The sequence below is a fragment of the Hydra viridissima genome, unplaced genomic scaffold, assembly GCF_058129835.1.
Source record: "Hydra viridissima isolate aposymbiotic clone 2 unplaced genomic scaffold, HvirCarnegie_v1 scaffold_7, whole genome shotgun sequence".
Lineage (NCBI taxonomy): Eukaryota > Metazoa > Cnidaria > Hydrozoa > Anthoathecata > Hydridae > Hydra > Hydra viridissima.
The window spans coordinates 6889794-6902578 of NW_028324306.1; the positions used below are offsets into that span (position 1 = coordinate 6889794).

Consider the following 12785-nt stretch of genomic DNA (forward strand, 5'->3'; position numbering starts at 1 on the left):
GCAAGTCAGACCCAGCGTGCGTGTTTCCGAGGAACATAACCGACGATTAAACTCTCTCCTCTCGCCAGACACAAACGTTTAAGAAATGTACTTTTGTTAGAATAGATTCAAGAGCAAAAAAATGCAAAACTCGACATAAAACAAAGTGCTTAAGTTTAATAATATTTTTTGAAAACGATGAAAATGATGTGATCAGTTACAATAACAAGCCTAAGTGTAATGTAAAAACTATACAGTCATACAAATAAATAATAAAAGAAATGAAATGAAAACACTAAAAATGACGATCGGAACACCTTCCTTGCACTCAACTGAAAATTAACGACACGAAAACGGGTTTTTGTCGAGACCAATAGGCGATTTCATCCATTGAATAGCCTGTTGAGCTGTCACAAAGTACACATCTTCATACATTCTGACGGTGTTCATAAATCGTATGAGAGCTGGAAAAGAACGTCAACAACACATCCTTATTTCTCTTGCAACCATTTGTTTTGTGCTACTTTTTTTTGTTGAATTAAAAGTTTAAATTAACCTTTACAAAAAAAGCCTTAGAAAAATAAAGACGGTCACACCTGTTTTCCTGTAAGGCGCGTTATCGAACCAAGACGAGTGGCCAAACACAGGGAAAGGTTGCTTGTTGCTCTGGTAGTGGATATTGAAGTTTTTCATGATCAAATTAAACACGTTTTCTTCGTCACCAGTATCTTGACATTCGTCAAGCATCGTTCCCAAGACGCCTTCTTCATTGCATTGCCATGGAACAAGTGGGATTTCCCACAAGCCAGGATAAGAATCTGTGAGAAGAAAAAAGTGCTAAGTCGTTGTCTGCATCTACGTGAAGCGAGCTTCGCATTGTAAGCAAACTCTGTATTATAAAAAGAAAGAAAAGATTTTACTTTTGGGGCAGTTGCTCATGTAACATTCCGAAGGAGGAAGATGGTCCAAGGTAAACGGCCACCATAGTTCACCTGATGTACCCAAAGTGCTGTCATACAAAAAGTCGTTATCGGCTAAAACTCTAAACGTGTTTTCAGTACTCTCAAGAAACGGGTTTCTCCATCCGCGCGTAGTTACATTAACCATTTGCTGAATGGTTTTCATCTGGTTAACAATCTCAAACTCGAGTTCTTCGTACGAAGGCTTTTGAAAAGAAAGATTAAACGTTATATCAAAACTTTGCTCAACACAAATGCCAACCCAAGAAAGCAAACTAAAAGTGTTGCTAAAAAAGTTACTCAAAAACTGACTTAAAAAATCAACTGGGCAGAAAAAGTAAACACTTGTCTTAAAACAACTTCAACAAAGACACACGTAATACTTACGCTTTGACTCCACCACTCTACGGGAAACTTGTGAGTTACAGAATGATCCGCAATTTCGTGACCTTTAAAATACCGATCATGCTATATAATGGGATTACACAACTGGATTTGAAAACGGCATCAACATTTAGTAACGTTGATTTCGTTTTAAAACTTATAATCTTACAAAAGAAGACAACATACCACGCTCTTTTATTTCCTTAACCAAACTGTAATCAGTGTTGTCCCCGGACACAAAGAAGGTTGCTTTAACTGGACAGCCATTAAAGTTTGTTACTCCGTCAAGCAAATCTTTATATAGCTGAACGTTTGTTAATGTAATTCCATCGTCCATCGTAAGCAAGATTATTTGTGGAGTGTTATTTTTTGCCAAGCCACCCGGAATGTCATCACCTGCGCACCTACACGAAGGCAGACGGCAAGTTAAAGGATCGCAAGGTGATGCTGGAGCTAAAGTTCAAACAAAAGCTATCTTTAAATTCGGTGTAGCAAACGGCAACTCAAAGGTCTTGATTTTTTATGTCCTTACAGCTTGAATAAGACTAAAAAAACCTTACCATAAGTGCGGGGAGTTTTGTCTGATGTACTCGTAACCAGTGCGAGCTTAGCAGCTGTTAAAGACGTCGAAGTTTTTACCAGGGCTTGTGTCAATGGTACAAATTTTGTTATGGTTGGTGTGCCAACTGTTGTTGTGCTCGGCTGGCTTGTTGTGACTAAAAACAAGATAACAAACAAAACATGATTTGCTGCAGCTTTGAGTTTATAAGCAGCTAAATGTTAACAAAAAAACGCAGCGAACAATATCTATCTCTCGGTCAACGTTCAAAGAAAATCACGTCTCAATTTTTGCAGACAATTTCAAACTTAGCTTAACCATGTTATTCTAATATAAAATACTTGACTGTGAATGTAAAATGCTTTTGTAATTCATTATGAGATAAATACACTCACCTTCTGATTCTGTTGATGCAAATGTTATGTCTTCTCTTAAAGACGGCGTACTTTCCAATTCTATTGACAATGAAAAGCTGATGGGTGCTGTTGACGATGGAAAGACTGACGATTGTTTTACAGTAGACAATAGAGCTGCAATTGGCGTTTCTGTATCAACTATAAACATAAAAAAAGACAATAAGTGTACTTAAACAAAATTTGTAGTCAAATATTTCATAAACATGTTTAACTGCAGATTTTTAAAAGCCTTACTTGGACAAGGACATCTTCGTCTGTTGCGGGACGAAGAACCGCAGATTTTTTGCGTTGCATCTAAACAAAAAGTTGTAATGAAGTTATATATGACACCCGTACTAGTTATGAAAGGTAATAACTACAAGTTTAGAAAAAGCCATCTACCATCACGTCTTCCTGCAATTAAGGGAGCGGGCAAAGGTAATGCAGGTGACAGTATCCAAAGTATGCTTACTGCTAGAATTACTTCTCTTATTATCATCATCTAAAAACAAAAGCATTTTTGACCTACTTGTTGTATAGCTGACGGAGTTTGGAATTGTTGACGGAATAAAGTAAATCAAGTTTATGGTTTGAAGGTTTTTTGAAGTTTATGGTATGTTATGAAGTTTGTAATGAAGTTTGTAATGAAGCTTGTAATGAAGCTTGTTATGGAACTTTTTATGAAGCTTACTATGGAGCTTTTCATGAAGCAATATTTATTTTCAATGATACAAACAGTAATAACAACTATGTTAAGAGAAATTTTTAGTTTAAGAAGAAAGTAAATCATGGGATTTTTTATAAAAAAATTACCTTTTTTCTTTTCTTCTTCTTCAATTCTCCGTCTTCAATTTAATGTTACTGTTGTTTACTTGAATGATTTGCTTGACTTTATATTCTTTTTAAAGGAAGCATAGCAGCTAATATTACGCGCGCGCCTTCTAACAATTAACGTAAGTGTTAGAAATGTCCACAAACGTAGGAAACTCAAATGATCATTTTTACAATTTAATTCCAATTAAAAATAATCAAATTACATTTCATCGCACCATTTTATGATAGGATGCTGTTCGGTAATTTATTTTATGATAGGATGCTGTTCGATATGTTGGTTGTCCAAGTAAAACTTAAAAGTAAGATTGTTGCGAAGACTTTCTCTCCCTGGGTGAAATTTTAAACTCTTTTTTCAGTTTTAAACTTTTCTAAAGGTTAATTTAAACTTTTAATTCAACAAAAAAAAGTAGCACAAAACAAATGGTTGCAAGAGAAATAAGGATGTGTTGTTGACGTTCTTTTCCAGCTCTCATACGATTTATGAACACCGTCAGAATGTATGAAGATGTGTACTTTGTGACAGCTCAACAGGCTATTCAATGGATGAAATCGCCTATTGGTCTCGACAAAAACCCGTTTTCGTGTCGTTAATTTTCAGTTGAGTGCAAGGAAGGTGTTCCGATCGTCATTTTTAGTGTTTTCATTTCATTTCTTTTATTATTTATTTGTATGACTGTATAGTTTTTACATTACACTTAGGCTTGTTATTGTAACTGATCACATCATTTTCATCGTTTTCAAAAAATATTATTAAACTTAAGCACTTTGTTTTATGTCGAGTTTTGCATTTTTTTGCTCTTGAATCTATTCTAACAAAAGTACATTTCTTAAACGTTTGTGTCTGGCGAGAGGAGAGAGTTTAATCGTCGGTTATGTTCCTCGGAAACACGCACGCTGGGTCTGACTTGCTTGTAAAAAAATATTTCGAAATAACAAGACAACAGTTATTCACGCAAGTTTAAATATTAAAATACCACATTTTAAGTTTCCAAAATACTTCAGTTAAAACCATAAAGGAACGAGTCTAATAAATATTGTAAATATAATAAAGAACTGATTTGTTTTGACAAAAAAAAAAAAGAAAAAAAAAAGTTAATATTTAAGATTTTGTCGTGCATAATTGATATACTACAATTTAAATGTTTACAAAATGTTTAAAGTCATAAATAACCAAAAAATAAAAATCATGTCAGGTTTAAAAAAAACAAGGAAAGCATCTTTTTTTTTTATAAAAACAGCTTCTGCACATCAACTTCGCAGTTGCCGAATAACATCTGATGAGTTTACATCCAACTCGTCAATTAGTTTGCTTTCAATTTAAAGCATTTGGAAATACGCTCGAATCTTTCATAAGCGAATTAGCTACGAAACATGAGCGAAACCGACTCATTGAGCATCTAATTATTTCTTAATTGACCTTCTACTGGGCAATTATCTTTTTATTGATGCAAAGTGCACATGTGATGTTTTCGCAAAACAAAAACACAACGTACTATACGTAGGTCACACGCAGTAAACAGTCCTGTCAAATCCTTTACCTAAAAAAAACAAGAGCATATTAGAGATTGAAGTCAGCATGCATTATCTAAATTGCATATAGCTAAAATGAGCACAGAGGTTGAAATCGACATCAAAATCGTTTGTAACAGCGTCAATGGTAAATAAAAGCAACAAGGCAATACACAATGGGAATAATAACTTTTTTTCAGAGGCAGGCAACAAACTTTCTATGAAAGGGCAAACCTTTATTCTAAAAAATGAAGCGTCTTAGTGACAAAAATACGAAAAGGTTAAGAACAAAAATTATCGTTAGAGGGGAGCTAATTTATCTCAAACATAAATTATCTCTTTAAACTTCATTTGAAACTTAGAAGGGATATAAATAAACATAGCATTAAATATAGTTATTGAAAAAAAATTTTAAGTATGCTAAATAATATTTTTGTGACCAAAACTAAGAATTAAAGGTCTGCGTCTCGAAAAACTCAACACATCTTGACTGGGTCTATTTTCCCGCCAACTTACGCCAAGAACCGGGAGATTTTCGGGTATTTACGTCTCAAGTTAGATGTTGTGTAAAACAGCTATATCTTTTGAACTACTAGGTATTTTTAAAAAAACTTTCACTGTTTTGATGTAAAATTATTGTTGCGCACCGTAATAGAATACGTAAGGCGCAAGTACTTGCTTCCCCAAAGCCCGTGTTTACAAGTTTTGCGATCTCCACCGCCAGTCGAAACAATGATATATTATATATACTTATATATATTATAGTACGAAACAATGATATATTATATATACTAGATGTCCAACTTCGATCCGAAAAGTGAAGCCGTATTCGTATGATGTAATGTTGTGGAAGCCTTTTACAATTAGGACAAAAAAAACTTATCTAGCTATATGATATCTTAAAAATTAACATTAAAATGGTGAATTCCTGTGCTGTGAATGATTGTTCTAATAGATACATGAAAGGAAGTGACCTATTCGAAGATTTCATAAAATAAAAAAGCTCCAAGTTGTTTAACTTGGGACAGACGCTTTTAAAGCATTTCTATGAATTATGATATTTATTAAAGAACCTCGGCTCATAAAAAAACTTATGTAAGTAATTATTAAAACGAGTTTTCGAATGATCTTTTATTGGGAACTTTAGATGCTCTTTTAACATGCATTTTAAACTTTTATTTCGCACGTCGGATATAGCTTTTGCCCTTATTACAAATGGCGGATTAAATTTGTAAACAAAAAAAGCGGCTTCACTTTTGTGACAATTTGGTAATAAATATGTTTTGTTTGTACCTAGTATTGCCCAAAAATTTCTTTTATTGAATTAAATAAAAATTGGTTTGTTAGCAGAGCAACTTCGTCAAAAACAGCTGATATTTTATAACGAAAACATGATTAGTTATAAGCATTTTAATAATAATTTTTACAAGAAAAGCAAAATTGAGAGTTGAACAAGATGTATATTCAATTAAACAATATAGAAATAATAAAAACATTAATTGCCTAGCCGTTTCAATCTTATTGTTGTCACTGTAAATATCTGCGTGTTTATGAGTGTACGAAATAAATTACGTATTATTACCTCAAAAAATCATTGCAGATATTATATAAAGGAAATCCGAAAATGCTTCTGCACATAACACACCTTTCAAAAAAACGGCATCATTTTTTTTTTTTTTAGATTGATTTCACATATGTTTTATAAGTTGTAACTCACTTTAATAAGAAATTGAAAAAATCCAGATCTGAACCGCTTTTCATTGAAATTTAAACAAGTACTTAATAAAAACGGGGGACTAGTTAGATAAGTTTTATTACAAAATTCCAAGTGTTTATATCGCAAACCTTTCTCCAAAAACCTGAAAAACTCTGAAAATCGAACCTTGAAATAGATGCCCTGCAGATGTAAATTGTAACTTGCAGCAATTTGTAATTAAAAACATGGCGCACAACCACTTCACAACAAACGCATAACAAGATTTTAAAAAAGTGTTTTTTTGGTAACAGTAACAATATATTTTTGGCAAATTAAAAATTTAGTCGACTAAATCTAGTAAGACTTAAGAGTTAGTCGACTAATTTTAGTTAGACTAAAGCTAACCTTAACTCGCACCCCTACCAACCACCCTCAATCATTTGCTTACCATACCTATCTTTTTAAAGTTAGGACTGCCTTCATAAAATTGCTTGATTATTCCACATACAACTGACGTGTTAATGGAGTACTTGATGGCAGTTTCTTTTTGATTGACTCCTTTCTTATAATCTTTGATATATTCTAAAAAGCTAATTTTCCATCAAATCATCGCAAAACCGTGATTTTCCATCAAATCATCGCAAAAACGTGATTTAAAGTCGATTTCGTTTGTGATGAAACAACACCAATTGTAAAAATGAACTCCAACTGTTTAATTTTTTGGAAATTGCTAATCTTTTGGAAGATCGCATTTCTAGATAAAAATGCAAATTAATACAAAACAACGCGTTTATTCATTTTTAGAGCAGTCGTAGTAAGTAATAGTTATATGTAATAATAACAAACTGATTTAAAGAAAATTTTAGAACAATTACTGTATTCAATAATTGAAACTTAAAAAATATGATTTTTTGTTTGATTGTTTACGTTTTGGAGGACAGTTTATGCATTTTGACATTCTGTACCAAAAACATTCTGAAATTACAGATTGGATTGCAAAAGCAGAAGTAAAAAGAGTTGTAAAAGTAAAAAGAACATTTTTCCCAATTACCCTGAATCCTGAATCAAAAGATTTCTTTTCACTGTCAGTCTAAATGTTCTTGGATTGGAACGTTCTCAAAAGCTCATTGTTGTTCTCAGACAAAAAAAAATATATCATGGTTGATTTGCCCCGCAACAGCCGAACTGACGTTCTATCACCAAGAAGAACCATTTGGTAACTCTGAAGTATTTTTCATAGATGATGGGTCTTTCATAGGCACTTCATGAGAAAAGATGCCAACTGTTCTTCTTAAGATAGGGTTGAGGATGGGCGCAATCGATCTGGACGAAAATTCTCATGTCTTTCCTTTCCTTCTAACCTACTTTCTCTTTGTTCATGAGAGTACTTCCTAACACACGGAAACGACTGTGCAAAGCTGGGTATTTGAGACTATGAATTTTTTGCCAAAGTACATTTGGCATCCATATTCGTCTGATTTGAACCCTTTAGTTTCTTAGTGTGGGCGTGAATTGAAGCTAAAGCCTGTGTTTATCAGTATCCTAATACTAGCGCACTCAAAGCTACCATCACCAAGCAGTGGGCTGAAATACCAGAGTTGTATGTCAAGGTTATATGCTTAGTTCTGGAACAGGGCTGAGGCTATGATAACAGCTGAACGTGGCTACACATTTCGCGAGGTTAGAATTATTTTGTTCGATCTCCTATTTTAAAAGTTGGGAGAAAATGAGTTATCAATTTTAGTTAGTAATGATAACTTTTAAAATACGCTCTATTTTACAAATTTTTTTCTAAATAATTTGTTTAAAAATAAACTATTTAAAGCATAAGTTATTATTTTTTTAAAAATTAAAGCTAAAATTTTAAATAACTTTTACTTTAAGAGAAAAATCAAAAACTTTCTCCAACGTTTAAACTTGGAGATAAAACAAAGTAATTCTAACCTCGCGATTTATTAAATATTGTAACCTCGCGATTTATTAAATATTGTAACCTCGCGATTTATTAAATATTGTAACCTCGCGATTTATATTTATTTATATATTTATATTTATATTTATATTTATATATAAGTATTGTAAAACCCTTTTATTTTAGTTTTATTCTTGATAAAATTTCATTTGGTGATTTTAAATTTTATTTTTTTTGAAGATAAATAAAAACTTCAAAAAAATCAAAAAATTCTCATTGTTTGCAATGCAATTTGTATATGCATCCTAATATTACATACACTCTGACATTACACGAATTCTGTTATGTCTAGAGAGGAATAAGACCCAACTTAATCTGGTTGGATTTTAGGGCTAGAGATTGTTGCACCCCACCTCTCAACGGGTCTGCATTTTGACATGTACGTTTTACCATTTATATAATCTGATATTGTATACATTCTGACATAAAATATTGTGAAGGCATCGGATGACATTAAAAAAAGGAATCCGATAGAAAGTCACATTCCTAGAACAACATTTAAAAGGAAAGTATGAACGTAATGAAAAGTATTTGCCTGAAATTTTTTAGCTTAAAATCCAACGAAGAAAAATCTGGAATTTTTATTTCAAAACAGAAAAATTATCTGCCAAATTTTATTAAACAATACTAAAAATGTTTTATGAGCAGCAATCTCAGAAAAACCCCCCCCCCCAAAAAAAAGATTTCTATAACATTTAATAACAAAAAAGCAGACAAAGGGCTTATGGTTAAACATCCTCCACGAAGACTGCGTCAACATGAGGGCGGCACAGCAATTAAAGATATTTATTTGACAGTCAAATAATTCATTTTAGTAAAAGACTAGAAAGTTTTTAAGCCAGAGAAATATTTACAATGATATATTTACAATGAAAGAGGTTTCACTCCAGTTTGTAAAATGCCGAAGCTTTCAAAAAATATGCTACTCTCCAATTTCCTGCAATCTTTTCTTACTGATAGGCCAATTCTCAATGCTATAAAGGAACCAAACTCAGCCCCGAAAACATTCGAAATCTTTACTATCCAAAGATGACTCATGTAATACCTTCGACTACATTAACAATTACAAAAAAAACCAAGATTAAACATCTTTTTTTTTTTTCTTTTTTTTTTCCGTTTAACCGATCACTTGATCAACGTTATCGATTTTATTAGGTTTGGTTGATCATTTGGTTTATCACACTCCACTATATGTTTACCACACTCCACTCCACTATATGTATCCTTTAGAGATGAAACAGTCAGTTACCTTGACAGGTTGCATTAAAAGTGTCAACCGACTTGCAACAAAATAAATCCAAAATAATTATTACAAACATTCAAAATAATTTCCTATAGATTGTTTAAATGCACCAAATAAAATATCATGTACTTCGTATGAATCGCATAATCAAATGAAATTGATACAAATAATTAGAATTTTAATCTTTCTCATTTCTTCTATTGTTCTTCTGTCGATTTGACGATACTGAAACTAAAAACTTTCTTTGGCAAAGTTTTTCTTCCTCTTAGTAACATCAAGATTTTGTTACGATTTTTTCTCTGAGTCATATTAAGCCATATTTAAATATTTGACAACTTACATTTGACAAGTTTTGACAATTTTTTTGAAGTACGTCAGTCATGTCCGTCATTTTCTTTGATTTTGCGTCTAATAAACAAAGCTTTTATATGCGTAACAAAAAAATGTTAAAAACACCTTTCTGTCAATTTTTATTCTTATTTTTTTATTTGATTGCTGAATATATCACATTGACGAGAAGTTATAATGATAATAATAAAAATAAAAGTAATAATAATAATAATAATAATAATAATAATAATAATAATAATAATAATAATAATAATAATAATAATAATAATAATAATAATAATAATAATAATAACAATAATAATAACAATAGTAATAATAATAATAATAGTAATAATAATAATAATAGTAATAATAATAATAATAATAATAATAATAATAATAATAATAATAATAATAATAATAATAATAGTAATAATAATAATAATAATAATAATAATAATAATAATAATAATAATAATAATAATAATAATAATAATAATACTAGTAATAATAATAATAATAATAATAATAATAATAATAATAATAATAATTGTAATAATAATAATAATAATGATAATAATAATAATAATAACAATAACAATAATAATAATAATAATAATAATAATAATAATAATAATAATAATAATAATAATAATAATAATAATAATAATAGCATTATTGTAATTTTCTTCTTTGAGACAAAAGATATATTTTAAAAAAACGTCATTTTAAGCATCAGACTCATACACATGAGCGAAAACACGTTAAGGGTCGGTGGAAATCAGGGTTAAAAGCCCAACACTTTTTGAGGTCCATTACAGATTCCATTCTTTTAGGTGTTGATTGTTATTTCGTACCGTAAAACATTCGGTAATAGTTTAAAACTCTTAAAATAACTTTTCATTTTTGGTTCTTATGATGCAACTGTAACTTAATCAAAATGAAATGAAATCGAAATGAAAACTAAACTCTGTTACCCTCGATATCACTACCAACAGGAGAAGACATACATTTACTCTTACTTACTTCCAACCTTTTAACTTACTTCCGACCTTTTTACTTACTTCCGACCTTTTTACTTACTTCCGACCTTTTTACTTACTTCCGACCTTTTTACTTACTTCCGACCTTTTTACTTACTTCCGACCTTTTTACTTACTTCCGATCTTTTTCCTCCAGACAAGTTCTTAACAATAAAAAGAGTTGTTTTTTAAATCATTTTTTGGAGAAAAGATGGAAAGAAGAACACCGATAAATAGATCAATAGTAGATCAATAGATAGTAGATCAATCCATCTTGTAAGATTTGGAGCTGCAGGATAAAAATGATAAATGAGATTTTAAAAGATACCAAAACTGGAAATAGCGTGTTGATGAGTCTGACATCTTTTCTTTTTGATTCGACCATAATTATTAAGAAAGTTTATACGAACTTTCGAAGTTATTAATATAAAATATTATGCAATGTTAACTATAGATTTTTGACAAATAAGTAAGAAAATTTTAGAAATAAAATGTTTATATATGATTCATTTATATATATAGGTATATATATATATATATATATATATATATATATATATATATATATATATATATATATATATATATATATATATATATATATATATATATATATATATATATATATATATGTATATATATATACCTATATATATACGATTGCTAAAATTAATTTGAATATTCGGTTAAATTTAATTCACATTAAGATTTAAAATCGTACGGGTTAAGAAATAATCACAAAAGGATTCTTCATGGAAGGGTTGAGTATTGACATTAAATATTTAAGGTCGTTTTTTCTTATTGTAAAATGAATTACTAAATTTCGATTATCTCCACCATGACGAAAAAAAGCGCCTTAAGGTATGGATTACATTTGACCGTCCTGATTACTAGCAACCGTTTATAAGTTCAAAATAACTATATACTTAACTATATTAGCTTCAACTTAGTTGGTTTATTAAAAAAAGAACGAACAAACTCGTTAACATTAAGATGGTATGTAGATGGTTAACGGGCGGTATTAAAAAACCCACAGAAAAGTTAAAAATGTATAAAGATCAAATAAGCAGCTTATTTCCAATTAAATTTGAATTAAAAACTATTCAAAAAATTTACTGTTTTGTTATTAACACTTCATCTTAGAAGTTATTACACTCCATCTCAGAAGTTTTCGTCTTACCGAGAGAAACTAACGCCCCGACGGAAATGTACAAGCAGTATATAAAAATATTACACAAAGCAGATCTCGCGATGTATTACATCAACGTTTTCATCAGTAGATAATTATTAAATGAAAAAATCGAGTTATGATAATTTTTTGCCCTTAAACGTTATTTACGATAATAATTTTTTACAATCAAAATTTCTAACGTTTCTATAGTTTAGTAATGATTATTTTAAGAAAATAATATAACATAATATAGAGTGGTTAAAAAATTAAAAAAAAAAAATGGAAGCATTAAGATTTTTTGTTTAAAGTTTATAAAACCATAAAATAAAAACTAGCATTTAAAATACCCCCTCTACCTGCTTATTTGCAAATTATGCATCTTTTTTTAATTTAACAAGATTGTTACAATTTTCGGTTGGAACTTATGGGACTTATTTAGACCCTGACCAACTTACAATGCAAACTTAAACAAGTTTCATTGAAGTCAAATCTGATTATCGATCTAGGCAGGGCATTCATCTTATTTCAATTTCTTCCTCCAAATTTTAACTGTTAGCTCTCTTTGACGTTTGCAGAAGTCAAAGGCCGCCATTTTCAGCTTTCTAACGATTACATAAACACCATTTGTTTTTTTTAAGTAAAATTTTTCTAACTGTATTTGAAGAAAAACGTTCTTACGGTTTTCTTTGAAGGTTTTGGTAAAAATTACAATAACTAACTTCGATGAAAATT

At 30.3% G+C, this 12785-nt stretch overlaps 1 protein-coding gene across 1 annotated transcript; it reads right to left on the minus strand.

The window, feature by feature from the left end:
* Positions 1-149: 149 nt before the first annotated feature.
* On the minus strand, positions 150-3209 carry LOC145184593 (chitin deacetylase 8-like). Its single transcript, XM_090093514.1, has 10 exons — positions 3090-3209; positions 2679-2778; positions 2532-2591; positions 2277-2435; positions 1883-2038; positions 1509-1775; positions 1326-1387; positions 900-1143; positions 576-797; positions 150-443 (listed from the first exon to the last, which is right to left on the minus strand). Exons 2-10 carry the CDS (start codon positions 2776-2778, stop codon positions 319-321), a joined length of 1395 nt encoding a protein of 464 aa, XP_089949640.1. The 5' UTR covers positions 3090-3209; the 3' UTR covers positions 150-318.
* Positions 3210-12785: the final 9576 nt, after the last annotated feature.